Source organism: Brienomyrus brachyistius, chromosome 13 (assembly GCF_023856365.1).
Source record: "Brienomyrus brachyistius isolate T26 chromosome 13, BBRACH_0.4, whole genome shotgun sequence".
Classification (NCBI taxonomy): Eukaryota; Metazoa; Chordata; class Actinopteri; order Osteoglossiformes; family Mormyridae; genus Brienomyrus; species Brienomyrus brachyistius.
The window spans coordinates 7,147,235-7,162,802 of record NC_064545.1 but is presented as its reverse complement, the minus strand read 5'-3'; the positions used below and the strand labels follow the sequence as shown (position 1 = coordinate 7,162,802).

Here is a 15,568-nt window from a genome sequence, read left to right as displayed (position 1 = left end):
GTCGGGGAGACACCTTCCTGTGAACAGTGTGTTTGCATCATGTGTGGCTCACTCACTCCAGGTCACCATGACCGTACGTATCCATGGAGCCTTAGCACCTACACAACACAGCTCCGGGCTCAGTTGCACTCTCCTTATTTTCATTTACTGCACTTTTTTCAATGTCTGGTCATTTATGAGCTGAGGATTGGTTATCAAACAGCACAGTAGTTTTGTATCTGAGGCTGCGGCTTCGGTTGACAGAGGGCCAGGCCTGATGGATGTCGTTCATGGAGCAGCATAGTGAGTCTCTTGTTTCCTTGCATTCCTCTGACGCTGCCTGAGGAGTGATTGATACGGAGGCAATGAAGTGTCACTGTTTTGCCTGAGAGACATGCTCAATGCCGGGCACGGCCTTTACCGTGATCCCAGCTAGGCCAGCCTTGCTATAACTCATCTGTTTGCCCACTACCTCTGTGCCACTGTGCAACGTCAGCTGCAGCTCCCATGTGATCGGAAAGGTGACAGAGTTTCTGTTGTTAGAGATGAAGCCTTTTCGATTGGTTACAAAGAAACCCGCCGCCCATTACTGTAGATGAAGGTGTGAGGCGTGTCAGGCTCGGCACATCTTAAAAGCTTCTTGACGCCGAGGGCTCAGGGCATCTCATGAAGCTTCTGGGATTTGATGTGAACCTGAGGTATCTTCTCCCAGATGCTGAAGGACAGCACTCCTGAGTTCCGACAGTAATCTAACTTCCTGTCTACTTAAAAGTGTGAAACGTGTGGAAAGTAATGGAATTTTTCTCGCGGATAGTGATGTTTATGAGGAGATTTGTGTGTTAACATAAGGCTTTCTGACTGTTTTGTCATCTTTATTTATTATTATTATTATTATTATTATTATTACTAATAATTATTTCTTTGGAGTCTTGTTTGGACTCCTCACTGATTTTATGATGTTTTTGGATAATTAGGTATTTCACGCTGGTTCTCCGCTCAGCCCCCTGCCCGGTGATCCATGCGCAAGCATACAAGCACACCATGGTGCTGCCAGGACGTCCTGTTCAGTGAGCCTCTCACAGTGAACTCGGCGTGATGGGACCATCTCTGATTCCAGCCTTAGACCGGGTGTTAGCGAAGGCTGAAGAAGGTCAAACAGGACCCAGAGAAAAACACCTTGTTTTCAAGTGGAGAAATTTTTGCAAGCGTCTACAGTTCTCAAATGACGCGTCTGTAGAATGTTTGAAGTGCTGCGTGGCTTGGGGTCGGACCCCTCCCCAAGGAGACCGTTACAGGTGAAAAGGGCCAGGAATCCGAATGCAGACGATGACAGAAACAATAGTTTAATGCAAGCGAATCGACTCGTTATTTCGCATGAGTTACGGTGACTAACGTACAGTACCAGTCGACAGTCTGGACACGCCTACTGAAAGTCATCTGTTTTTCAACAAGATAACGACCGACTCTAAGCACACCTTGAGGTTCTGTAGTAGGTATTATCTCATGGACAAGGAAAGAGATGGAGCGCTGTGACAGATGCTCTGGCCCCCAGAACTTGTGGAGACTCCTTCTGGACTGTTGGAGAAGCATCCAGGTGGCTACATCTGGAAGCTGGCTGAAAGAATGACGAGACTGCAAGGCTGTCATCAAAGCCGAAGGGGGCTATTATGAAGAATCTAAAATTTGAGAAAATTTTGGGCTGTTGAACACCCTCTCTTGGTCGTTGTAATATTTGATATATATTATTTCATTGCCTGAAGGTCTTTTAGCATAGGGTGAATAACACAGAGATAAATGCATTAAAAACAGGAGCGTTCAATCTTTCATCTGGTACTGTAAGTGCATGTGTGACATTAACATGACTGTGAAGTGTAGCGACTTCAGGGCAGATCAAACTGGCTGCTTTCTGATTACCCCCCCCCCCCACACACACACACACACACACACACACACTCCACCTTCCCCAACCACTCTGGTGGCCCATCTCCATTTCACAGAAAGTAGCAGCCTATTAGGAGACAGCTTGTTAAGGGGGGGGGGGTATGATGGTGTAATTTAACTGTTGGTCCAATTGCACTCCCTAATTTCAACCCTCTTACTGGTATGAATGATTACAGGCAACCTGTCGGTCAAGAGAGTGCATATTAAAAAAAAAAAAAAAAAACACTGCTCTACTGAAGATATGAGCTCAAGGCCGTCATTAAGCAGCGAAAATTGCAGACAGGCTGAAGAATCACTCCGTTCCACCTGTGCAAAGCAACCAGGAGTCAGGCAGCGACTTGGCGAGGGAAGGGTCTGCAGCGGAAGTTTTGCGGTGATACCAAGTGGCACATGGCAGCTCGTTAGTGCCATGGGAGATGCATGAGGGAATGAGAGGGTGGCAGCGGCAGCCAGCCTGGTCACGCGGTCGGCTTCTGGTGACAGAGCTGGTGCATCTCGGTGGATTATCTGAGCTGATCTTCTGATTTCTCGCCCCTGATACGGATCGTAAACTTCAACCTGTGTCCAGCCCACAGCCGTGACGGAACCTAAGCAGTGGGTTTACAAAAGCGACTGTCCCGGTTTGCGACGGTCGTTTGGAGCCGTTCGTCTTGCCCCCTGGAGCCTGGAAGCGGCGCCCCCCCGTGTCTGTCAGAGGCTTTGCGTATCTCTCTGTGATATCCGTCCCCTTACTGGTGGGGCATCTGGGTTTGGTTGCAGCAGAGATGGTTCTAATGGTATCAGATGTCCCTGCCATCAAAGTGACTACATCACACCCTCGGAATGGCAGCTGCGGTTGGTATAATTACATACTAATTGCTTGTTATCAATACCTTGACAACAAGGGTTGCAAACACAGAGGACCCCTCCTCTCACTCCTTTTAATTTGTACATACTTGTGGTAGAGGACTTCACCGTGTGAGGTGACGTGACCCTTCGGGATCCTGGCCTCTTCATTAGCTCACACTTTAGAGACACTTTCCTGCATAGGCCTGCAGGTGGTGGGGGGGGGTGATAGCAGCTTCCTGAGATGCATATAGTGTACATCTCTCTTAGGGGTGGGGATCAGAAGGCGAGGGGGAATCGAGCAGCTAATCAAAATAAATGGGTACTGATGTGTACACGGGTCAATGGCCGTGCCGTCCTCTCCTCCCCCATCGTGATGTGCCCCTGCTTCCTCGGAGCTCGGTTGTGGGTGACCTTACGATCGGACCTGATTTATTTTGGGGGGGGGGGGTCAATCCACTGCAGGTTGGGGCCCAAGTGTAATCACGGCCTTCGTGCGCTGTGTGTGACCTTTTGGCGCGCTAACCCCCCTCCCAGTCCACTGGGCGCAGGTGTCACAATGACTCTCCATCTCTGTCTGCAGCTAAATTTATCTCTGAGATGAACCCAGAGTGAGGCCTGCATATTGGCTCTAGCCATCTATTACTGCACCTTCTCACCTCAGCACTGGCTGCAGCCGAGTTTCATTTAAGACCTTTGATCTCTTGCTGCCTGCAGTATGAATTAACTGAGGAAGAATCTGCTCCTGTGTTTCGGTCCTCCTCTTGTGTTGCAGTACAATTGCGGTTCTGCTTCTGTTTCCCGTGTTGTGTTCCCCTACCCTGACTGGAAGCCCTCACTTATTTATTTTTGCCAGGTTGAGTCAGAGTATTATTTGGTTCTTCTGTGTCCGAAGGGAGATGCGCTCTCCCAAATGAGCGCTGATCATGTGGTCTTGCAAGTCTGGCCAGGCTCACGTGAGCCCTGATTTACTCACGATATTCTGGAAGCACCTGGGCACTTCGGAAAGATCAGAAAGCAGCTAAAAAGCACAGTGGTCAGTCAGAATGGGATTGTGTAGTACCATCAGACCGCCAGAAGGAGGCGCCGTTCCGGGTGAGACCTGATTTTCACAGATTAAGCTGTTTTGCTTTTATCTGAAAATCTGTAAAGAGCCCACATGGGGTCAGGGTGCATGGTTTATACAGTTTGGGAAAAAAAATTGTAGCATGTTTGTTCCCATGCAACTCATTAGATTATTTCTCCAGCGAATAATCAAGATGCTGTGGTTTCGTCATCGATGTCCCCGGATGACTGTACCCACCACGCTGTCTGGGTCGGCACAGCTAATGGTGTTTTTGCAGTTTTTCTCTTCAGTATGGGGAGCTGCCGATGCCTGGGTATTTGTGTGTGTGTGTGTGTGTGTGTGTGTGTGTGTGTGTGTGTGTGTGTGTGTGTGTGTGTGTGTGTGTGTGTGTGTGCACAGTTTTGGGGCTGAAGAGGGGGGTTTACAAAGACACAGTTCCATTACTGCAAGCTTGAGCTTTAGCCATTTAGTGGGGGGGGGGTGTCGTTTTTATTTTAATTCAGACTCTTCATTTTGTCATTTTTATTACTTGTTCAGACACTATTGCATCATAAGGCTAGATAATTAGAGGCCTGGAGTTTGATTATCCCACTTTTTTTTTTTACAATTTATTTAATGAATAACATAAAGTACCCTGTCCCTCCCAAATCCCCGGCACACATTTTTACAGAGTACGGTGGGCTCCCGGTGCGGACGGGAAACCGCTCTGCAGCCCCTACGGTGGCCGCATATTTCTGCGGTGAGTAAGGAATGCGCTCGCATGCCTGACGCGTTAGCTACGAGCGGACGCCGGGTCCGCCCTGCCGGCTCGGTGAGCTCACTCCCCGCTCAGCCCCAGAGCAGGAGCGGAGTGAGCGAGCGAGCGAGCGAGAGAGGGAGGAGAGAGAGAGCAAGCGTGCTACAACAATAGCAAGGGGCACTTCCAGCCAGAGACACACGGAAGGAGGAGTCAGTGTCGCCGTAGCAGGCAGCTGCGAAGGACGCCCACTGCCCGTCCGCAGTCCCAAGGCTGTTCTGCCGCTGGCCGCTTCATCACGCTCCGTCCGTTTGCGTCGTCTTATCACTGCAGCTGGGAGGGTTATTTCTCCTGGATTTTTCTTCTTTTTTTTATTCTACAATTTATTTTTTCGGAAGTGCAGCGGAGCGTGCCTTTTTTATTTTTTATTTTTTTTTGTGGCCCCACAAGCCCCCTATGGACGTGGTGGTGGCCCCCCCTCCGGAGCGCCGCTGGCCAAACATGCACGACGGCGAGAGGAAGCTGAAGATCCGGGTGCGCAGGATGAAGGAGGGTCGGGAACTGCGAGGTGCGTGCTGGAGGACAGGGTGGGGGGTTTTGGAGGGGGGGGTTGCAGAGAAGCCCTCTCTCACAGCCGGTGCACGCGAGCTGTCAGCACACGGCCATTGAGATGTAAAACAGGGTACAAAGGCCTCCTCTTTATTTCCCCTCTTTCTTCCCTTCGGCATGTTTTTTGGGGAATGGTTGCCTGCTGGCCTTTACCTCATTGTGTGTGTGTGTGTGTGTGTGTGTGTGTGTGTGTGTGTGTGTGTGTGTGTGTGTGTGTGTGTGTGTGTTTAATTCCATGTGCTCGTCAGCATCTGGTGTGCACGGGTTCCTTTCATGTGCCCCCCCTTTGTTGTTTTTTATTTTTTTTTTGGGGGGGGGGGTTATAGCTCATGAATGCCGGTAACCTTAGGGGGGAGAGGTGTACGTACACGGCAGGAGTTCACCATGTTCTCTGAGCACGTTTTGTGATATGACCTGGGGGGGTGTGTTGCACGGTGCTCCCTTGCTGGAGGACCTGTGCACAGGTGAAGTGGGCTGACGGACTGAGGTGTTTGGGCAAAGCGGACACATTCAGGGAAGAGCTGCCTTTGTCAGTGAAGGGTCCCGTCTTTACCTAACCCCCCCATCTGCCTTTTAAAGTCTGCAAGAAGCAGAAATGGCCTTTTGTCATTGTGGTGTAAAAACAGAAGAACCTGCATCGCAGGATTATTTGGGGACGCTCATCCCACAGGCTTACCTGTCTCCCTGTGCGATGCTCTGAGCTGGTGGACATGTGGCAGTCAGAGCCGGTCAGCGGGGGGGGGGCGCCTTCCAGCCATCGGAGGGACCCTGAGCGAGACGCCCGCACCAGGCGGGTGCGAGCGATGACGTCGTTCGCCGGCCTTTTGTGTAGCACGTGTCCGCCTGTTCGCCCGATGATGTCACCCGTTTCCATGCACTCCGTGAGCATTTCAGAATGATAATGGTCCTCATGGAGGACGGGGGGGCAGATGTTCAAACTGCAATGCCTGGTGTGTCCCAAAGGAGGGGGGTCTGGGGTGGTTATTCAGTTTAATCAATGCCCTTGGGAAGGAGGGGGGTATGTATTTTAAACTCCCCCCACCCCCAAAAAAAAAGGCACAGTATGCAGTGCAGCATGGGGGGGCACCTTCACAAAGGAAGACGAGTCATGACTGCTGTGAGCAGGGCTTGTGTTACTAGAGGGTTTCAGCTCTATGCAAGATCCACAGTCAGAGGCTGGACTGGACTAAAGTGTTGGAGAAAAGGCGGCATTCGTGTGGTGTCAGGGTTGGGTTTGGAAGCGGATGTGGGTGTCGGACAAGCTGCTCTTTAACGAGCACCGGGGAGGTGGGTCAGGTTAGGTATTGGGGGGGGGGGGGGGGGGGGAGCCACAGATGGGGACCCTATCACATTAATAACAGTCAGGGGGGTGGTTGTGCCAAGTGAGAATGAAGGCTGTCAGCCGCGAAAGCGAGACTGTTCAGTTCAGGTGCCGCCGTCTCGTACATTGGCCCTATCTGAATGGTCCAGCAGAGGGCGCCGTCAACAATGGGTGTGTCAGCAGTGCCTTGTGGAAGCAGTGAGACCATGTGCTTCAGTGTCTCCTGGGCATGCTATGGTAGCTGTACGCCCCCCCCCCCCCCCCCCCCCCCCCCCCCCCCCCCCATGATTAATGGAGAAAGAGAGTCATCAGCAGAGGGGACGGAAGATAAGGCAGTGATGCATGCTGAAATAAGGCATTGACTTGCTCGTTTTCTCTGTATATCAGCTGAATATGTCCTTCCTGAAATCATAGAGCAGGGGTGGGGAACCTGATCCATGGAGAGCCGGTGTGGGTGCGGATTGTTGGGACGACGTCTTAATCAGCCAATAATAAAGCAGTGGCTCTCAACCCCAGTCCTGGGGACCCACTGTCATTGGCTGATTGAGAGGTCATCCCAAAAACCTGCACCCACAGCAGCTCTCCATGGATCAGGTTCCCCACCCCTGTCATAGAGGCTTATAATTATAAAGGCTGCATTCCCCCATCTGTGCTGCAGGGGGCGCAGAGATTGTCCTCAGCCATATGAGAGGACATTTAGACCAAATGAGTGTGGGGAAAGCAGAAGGCACTCAGCGGACTGCCCTTCTAGACCACTGGCCCGGCTTGTCAAACGGTGCCCCGAGAATGTGGGCCAGAATAAACAGCAGGGAAAGCCCATCCTTTGTGGGCCCCCGCCCTCCCTGCTCGCTGCTCCCCTATGCCCCCTGTGTGTCGAGGGAAAGCCCCACGGGGGGTTAGACTGATGCTTTCCCATCATGTTCAATGCCAGTGTGAGTGTATGACGGCGGAGGGAATTGTGTCATGCTGGGACTCAGTGACTCAAATGGGCCGTGACCGGCGACGCCATCGTCCCGACAATGTGCCCCTGGCCCTCTTCCTGCTCCAAGCCCGCCCAGAGGGGAGCGCTGATTTCATGTGTCCACAGGCCCAAAGATCACACGGGTAGGGACTGAAAGGTTGTGTGAGTTTGGGGATGCGCTGCGGGAGGTAGGGTGGGGGGCACGTATAGTGGCGAAACTTGAATGGAGGGAGCAAGTCAGCAGGCAGAAAAGGCCTTCTCCCCCTAGACTGGGGAGGAGATGATGTCATCCCGCTCGGCCGTTGCCATTAATAGCTGGAAACGGACAGCCCTTCACGCATGAACTTAAAGGGCCAGATACCCAAAATAACCAGAAGGCCTCAGTGTAATGAGCAAGAACTGGCTTTGTGTGGCCAGTACAGCTCAGTGAGCTGCTGCCAATCTGTCAGCAGCCCCTGATCTTTACAATACGCCTGACTGCAGATGCAGGGTCAGCAAAACAGTATTAAGTCATCCTACTGAACGGTTAGCTGTAACACTGACGCCCTTTAAGACAACATTAAAAACAGGAAGGACCAGTGTGTGAGGCAGGCGTGACTCTCACTTGCTGTGTAAACTGACTCGTTACGCAGTGCACCTTTGGCCCCTGTAGGCATCGATGCCCCGATGCCATACATTTTGGTGAGTACGTCATAGAATTTGAGCCCTGACATCACAGGGCTACATCACCACGTTCTGAAATTGCACGGAGCTTCTGCGAAAACGGTCTGTATTTCTGAGTGAAGAAGCAGTGGATGCAGGGCTTTAAATGTTTAATTGACTCTTTTTTTTTTTTTTCGACGTAAGGAATAATCTTTAAAATTATTACATTCGTCAGCTGAGTGCCCACAGTGGCTGTGACCTCCGTGAGTGTAGGCCGAGGCCTGGGCATCTGGGGATGAGCGTGCCCCAGTGGGGAGCAGACGGAGGCAGGCAGAGCCTGAAGGAGGAAGGGGGCCTGGATGGACAGTACAGCCAGAGTTCAGCCCCTGGATTGGTTAGCAGATATAAGAGCAGGCGGTGCAGCTGGAGGCAAACAGGGAGGCCAAGGGGCATAAAAGGAAGGAGAAAAAAACACAGGAATGGATTGATAGAAAAAGGTCCACTTCTTTAGGTTCTCTGTTTTATTCTCATTCTCTCTTCTGCTGTCCTTAGCTTCCCCTCCCCCTGTTAATCTGCAGCTCTTCCTTTTCTCTCTTTGTTCAAGAACTCCGGACTCTATTCAGTCCGTCTGTCGCCTAGCTAGCTGTTGACACGCTGTCTTTTTCACAAGGCGCACGTCGTCCAAGGTCGAGGCGTAAGCCGGGGTGATGTAATCGCCCCCGTTGCCAGCCTCACTTGGAAGGAGAGCTAATGGGTCCCAGATCTAAAAGCCGCTTTGCAATTAGGCCTTAAATCCTTCCCCTCTCCTCTGCTAAAGTTTCCGTTGAAGGGATCCTGCCTCGCCAAGGTCACTCCCGGCACTCTCTCCCGAATTACACGACCGCTTCACAATCCCGTGCACCATTTGATCCACATGGGAACACATACGTGTCTTAAGGCCGCCTCAGATTGCTCCGGCAGGTTTTCTGATTAATTTTTTTTTCTATCACTCCTTTTCCTGTTTTCCGTGGTCTTGGCAGGTTTTCTGATAAGCTGAGAGCAACAGAAATATAATTGCTGAGTAGGTGAAGGTGTTTCAGCTGACCCTGCTGAGGGGTGGGGAGGGGAGGTGTTTTGGGCATAGAGGACCCGGGGGAGGTGTAACACCTGTGGCCGGCCTCATTCCCTTGCTCTGATGCAAATGTCAAGGAGAGGAGATGAGGTCATGCGGGAAAGGGAGCCGGCGAGGGGCAGACGCCGAAACCGGATCTGGCTTGTTATTAAAGGGCTGGCAGGCCGCGCCTTGATGGCTGGGGAGTGCAGGGCCCCCCCTCCCTGAGCAAGCTGGAAAGTGTGGAGACCAGGGGGTCAATCGAAGGTGAAAGGCCATCTAAGTGGAAAAGATTGACTTCCATGAGGGTCTGTACTGCCTTAAGTTTTGCAAGCAGGATTTTAATTTTGGGGGGGGGGGGGATGCGACAGCTGGATCTGGGTGTGCTCCCCCCCGTCCTACTCTTGGGTATGTTTGAGCCTCCCCAGGGTTTGTCCTTCTGTCCGGGAGCAATGATGTGCTCCTTTGGTTTCCCAAGCGTTGTAGCGCACATGGTTATGGAGGCTCTTTGATTGGCTGTCCGCCAGCCCAGAGCATCATCCCGTCGTCATCCTGTCTGCACACGTAATCTCTGCCCTGACTTACGCGCCACTTGTTTGTGTGTTTATGTCTTCGCAGGGGGTTTCGCAGCCTTCTCCTCCTGCTTCCCAGGCCTCTGCGAGGGAAAGCCAGCAGGCATCCTGCCCATGAGCCTCTCACAACCCTGCCTGCCGGTGGCCAACGTGGGTCCCACTCGCATCCTTCCGCACCTCTACCTGGGCTCCCAGAAGGACGTTCTCAACAAGGTGAGCAGGCACATATCGGGGGTCCTTAGCTAGCTGGAGTTTTGGCACAGGCACCCATTTGGCAAATTGAAGTAACAGGGCAGATTTGTGAAACGCCGTCCGCCGGCTGCACACCACTTCTCTGCGTGTGCGTTAGCTCTGGGCGTCTGGAAGCAGGCTGCTCACAGCTCCTAGTGAGTGCTCTGCTCCGCATATCTTCTTGAAAAGGGTATAATCAGTTACCCGGTGGGTGTGAGTGTGGAAAATATGACAGGGTTGTTTAGTAGGTGGGCATGCTATAAAATCATGAAAGAGCACCATGATGCAGGCAGCGTGCAAGCCAGCAGGCTCTGGGTCCTAGCCAGTCACCCTGCTTCCCCTCAGGTTTTTATATACCCTTCCCCCCCCTTTGAACTTTCATACAGCATGTTGCTAATTACATGTTGGACCTGCCTTGACTATCACTGTTAAATCAGACTTACGCACCCCCCCCCCCCCCCCAGCCGGATTTAACGAAGACACGGCGATACAGGACGCTGTGGGTGTCTGCTTGTTCCCCAGACAGCTCTTCCTCTGTCTGTTTTGCATCAGACTGTCGGAGGAAATTGGATTTCTTTTGTCAGGAATTCGCCGTGGCGAATGCTGTAACCGCAGCAACATTTAAAGCTGTTTATCCGTACTGTAAATAATGCCGTGTTTAGGCCAGCGAGTGAAATGTATCTCTGCAGCCGGAGCGTCAAGGATCCCTTTTTATTTGTAAAATTCCATGACATCATTCTGGAATGCAAATGAACCCTGCAGACATCTCCTTTTAAGCATGGTTGACTTGGTAGGACATGTCATGTCAAGGTGATGCCGATTGCTTTCCGAACCATATCCGATTGCTTCCCCTACCCTTAGTTCCTGTCATTGAACCTGTTGGAGGAACCAACCATCATTATGCTGGTATTACTCATAAGGGAGAAGGTTACCTCAGGGCTATGATTTCAGGTTTTGAGGCGGAGGTTCTCCAAAACAGTTTATTGCCACCCATGACCCATGAACACAGGCACTAATAGACTTGATTTCATCTGTTTGACCCCAGGACCTGATGGCCCAGAATGGGATCACGTATGTGCTGAATGCCAGCAACACCTGCCCCAAGCCCGACTTCATCTGCGAGAGCCACTTCCTGCGGGTCCCCGTCAACGACAGCTACTGTGAGAAGCTCCTGCCCTGGTTGGACAAGACCAACGACTTTATTGGTGAGAGAGGCGTGTGCTGTTGCCTACGATGGTGCCAACAGACTTCTCGTTTTTTAGAGTTGAAGTTCCTGCCTGTATCTTCTTATGCAGTGCATTGAATCTTTTTTTTTTGGCTCCTTCTCCTTCGTAGACAAAGCCAAGGTGTCCAACTGCCGAGTCATCGTCCACTGTCTCGCGGGGATCTCCAGGTCAGCCACCATCGCCATTGCGTACATCATGAAGACGATGGGCCTGTCGTCAGATGATGCTTACAGGTAAGCCCTTTCCTGGCCTTTGAAGCCCACACATTAAAGACTGTTAAATAAATGAGCTCCTTACTATTCCATCTTGAACAGGAAATGCTGCTCATAGGAGATTTCTTTGTCCAGAAATGTTCTGAGGGCAGAATGAAAAATGATAGATCATAGAGATAATCAACCCGATAGTAGGGGAGGTGGGTCCAAGAAGCTAGAGGAGGCAAGATCTACGAATCAGATATCTTGGTCCCACCTTCTATATATGTTTGGATGCACCTCCTCTACAATCTGATTGGGTATCTCTCTGAACCAATAATTGTTTTTGTTGTTCTGCCTCCGAACTCCGCATGCACAATCATTTTTGTGTCCACACATGTGACATGATACAGAAGTCTGATTTCCCTGTGTCGATATGCCTTCCTAGGTTTGTGAAAGACCGCAGACCATCCATTTCACCCAACTTCAACTTCCTGGGTCAGCTGCTTGAGTTTGAAAAGGGCTTGAAGTTGCTGAAGGCTCTTTCGTCAGGTCCTGGCAAGGCATTATCTGACAGTCTGGAGGAGGAGCGTGAGTCTAAGAATGGGGAGGTAAAATGCGCGTTCCCAGGCCCTGAGTCCGGACATTTGGAGAAGAAGCTGGAGACCCCCGAGGTGGAGTCCAAGGTGGCCTCGCCCACATCCCTGCAGCAGGGTTTCAATGGGCTCCACCTGTCGGCGGAGCGCATCCTGGACACGAATCGCCTTAAGCGCTCCTTCTCTTTGGACATCAAGTCCGTTTATGCTCCCAGCTCCGGTCCCCAGCGTCCCCCCTCACTTGCCGTCACCCCTGTGGACTCCGAGGACGTCCCTAAGCTATGCAAGCTGGACAGCCCTGGGACCACCAACGGTGTGTGCCAGTTCTCCCCGGTTGGGGATAGCCCAGGTTCGGCCGAATCGCCCGTGGGCAGTGAGTCGCGGCCCAGGCAGCGGCGGAGGGGGAAGGCCACCAGTGGAGGCTCGCCGGCCCGCACACTCAGCCTGGGCTTCAGCCGCGGCTCAGCTGCGCACAAGAGCCCCAGCTTGGACGAGAATCTGAAGGCCTCTCTACTCCTCAGCCTGCCGGCTGCGGGCTCCAACGCAGCGTGGACCAAGCACAGAGAGCCAGCGCAGGCTACCACGCCTGACACGCCCACAGGTGACGGACCTTGGTTCTTCGGTGCAGACACCTCGGCCGGAGGCTCCGCTGCCATGCGCTTTGGAGGAGCCCCGTACGTGGCGTTCGGCTGCGGTGGACTAGGGGCCGGTTGCGAGGCAGTGCGCCTGCGAGAGAAGCCCCCCGAGGCTCGGGATGGGCGGGGCAGCTGGCATGAGGAGGCCCCGCCCACCGGCCCTTCCTCTGCTGAGAAACAGTTCAAGCGGCGAAGCTGTCAGATGGAGTTCGAGGAGGGCATGGCTGAGACACGTTCCCGCGAGGAGCTTGGCAAGATCGGCAAGCAGTCCAGCTTCTCTGGCAGCATGGAGATCATCGAGGTATCCTGACCAACAGGTCTACGCACTGGGGCTGCTCCTCCACCACAAAGCTGTGGACTTTTTGGGGAACTTTGGGGGACTGGGTGGTTAATTTATAATACGAATCTATTTTTTGTCGGTTCGCATTTGTGACTGATTCTGCAAGGTAGACATCCTGCAGAGCCCTCTGTCTGTACGTGCTCCTGGACCTTTTGCGGGTGGGGGGAGGATTGCAGATGACATGCCTGCTGAAATCCCTAGCACAAACACACCACAAGGGGGCATACTGCTGCACGGGGAAGCTAAAGCCTCCAGTCTAACCTCGTCTTGCTGACGTCCGCGTCGGCGCTCATTGAGGTAGAAATGAAGGATCGAGGGGGACAGTGCCTCCTAGTGGCACATTTTTGCCGATCGGCGTGTGAAGGAGTGGCCAGCTGAACTGTGCCAAGCGCCGCGGCGCCATGTGCCTCCGCTGGAGGGGTGGTTAAGACACTCGACAGCCCCTCACCCTTCCCTACAGTGTTAACAGTAGTCGGTGACACGGCTGGGAGGTTTCGCCCCCTGTGACTCAGCCGGGCAGCACAACAATGTTCCGTGATCCTCTTAGCTGCAACTACCCAGGTGTACACTGAGCATGCTCAGAGCAGCTGGTGACTGACGGAGGACAGATATATACACACAGTACTAAGCATAAAGAGTTTTATTGCGGTTTTAATGGGCAATATTTTCCTCATGTTTTATTTATTGTATCTGTTCATTCTGGCAATGAGAAATTATAGTGTTTGTGGACTTTTCTTTACATTTTACTGTGTTGTATTTATGAAAATCACACGTCCTCGCACACACATAACCACACACACATACAGAAATTTCAAGCAATACAAGGTTCTCTTTTTCCCTCCTTGTCAGTGAGGGAGACTGAGATCTTAGGGATTTGTTGGAAGATGAACACATTTTGTTCCAGTTCTGACAAGCGAAGATGGTGGGGGGGCAGGAATCACAGCATGCTGAAGTTCCAAAGACGGCATGACCCCCCCCCCCCCCCCTCGCGCGGTACTACTGGCAGCAGAATCTCTGCAGTCATCTGTTTTCTTGTTTTTTTTTCTTCAGATTTTAACCCTAAAATCCAGGGTCTTCTAGAAGGTTCTACAGATCATCTTGAAAGCCTGGTAATCAGGTGAAAGATGGTAACATGCAGTTAATCCATTTGAGCATTGTGTTTACAGAAAATCACCAATAGACGACGGAGAGAATATAAAATTACTTTGTACTCCTTTGTTCTGCGTTGTATTTATGGATAGTATTTATTTAAAATATGGCAGGAGAGAGTGAACATTTTTGAGAAAGAGAGAATGTTTTCAGATGGCCCACAAACTGTGGCAGATATGTCTGCAGGGATAATCCCACCTGCACTCATTTCTCTCCCACAATCCAAAGTGATTTAATTTAGCTGAAGGTGGGTAGATGAGCCATACTGTATTTCCTGGTCTGGACATTCTAGTATGACACCAAAACAAAGAAGCTACTGGCACCTGTGATTCTATGAGATTTTCTCGCAGCCAAGCCCGCCCCTGGGCATTCTGGGTATTTTAACATGATATTTCTCAATGTGTCTCTCTTTCTCTCTCTGGTCTTCTCCCTCTGTCTTTATTTCCTCTTTTCTCTCAGTCCAAAGGTAAAGACATGAGGGAAGTACAAAAGTACAAAAGCAGAAGATTTTTCTCTCCTTCCAGTGACTTCTTTCTTTATTTTTTCGTTGTTTTGATGGGGTTTCGGATGATACACTCTGAATACTGACATTAGACCTTCTCCTTGTGCTGCTGTACGTTCAGACCTGGTTAGACTGTTTTGTTTTTTCCATGTGTGACACATTTTTTCTTTCTTCTTTATTTTTTAAAATGATTATTATTATTATTATTATTATTATTATTATTTAAAACGTACATTATGACAAGATGCAGGCAGTCCTGGTTATTACATTTGTTATCATTGATGTTTATTATGATCTTGTTGTAAATAGCAACATATCTACAAATGGATGAATTTAGGAAACTTTCTAAGAGAATATTCACATACCTTAGGCTGCTTGACGCAAAAATACCTCAGGTTCTATTGAAAGGCTTTTCTTTTCCTCCCGTTGTACCTGTTTTGTGAAAATGAAACAAAAATACAAACAGAAAAGACAAATGTTTGTTGCGTTTTTAATCTTTAAATGCTGCGGAAACACTCCACACTAGATGTGTTTTTTGAACCGGCGTAACACAGTCCTGCGTCTGCTTGTTACAAAACTCTGGAATCTTAAGTCTCTTCCTCAATTTACTTTCTGGATTTTCACAAGCATGAAACTGCATCCAAAAATAGTTATGAGGTTTAGAGAATGGGTAAATAATCTATCTCACTTTTTCTCCACACTAATGACTTTGGATAGCAGCAGCTCACACCAAACATAGCTCAGACTGGCCATGGCATAACAGAGCATTTGCTTCTGAATAAATAAAAAAGCATAAAAATAATAAAGACCTATTTCCTTAAATACCATAGGTTTTAGGCCAATGTGTGTTCACCTCAGACTATAAACCTGTATGGTATGGTCACATTACTGTAAAAAAAAATATCCAGTTGAGCGAAAATGGGAGTGACTGGATAATATGATGTAACGAGGTACTT

At 50.6% G+C, this 15,568-nt stretch overlaps 1 protein-coding gene across 1 annotated transcript in view; it reads left to right on the top strand.

The window, feature by feature from the left end:
• The window catches only part of dusp8a (dual specificity phosphatase 8a), a 44,150-nt gene extending 29,062 nt beyond the window's left edge, over positions 1 to 15,088 (top strand). Inside the window, 4 exon segments of the mRNA XM_048973489.1 lie at positions 9,789 to 9,955; positions 11,019 to 11,178; positions 11,309 to 11,432; positions 11,839 to 15,088. Of these exon segments, the coding sequence (XP_048829446.1) occupies positions 9,789 to 9,955; positions 11,019 to 11,178; positions 11,309 to 11,432; positions 11,839 to 12,931 (1,544 nt within the window). The 3' untranslated portion in view covers positions 12,932 to 15,088.
• The last annotated feature ends 480 nt before the right edge of the window (positions 15,089 to 15,568 follow it).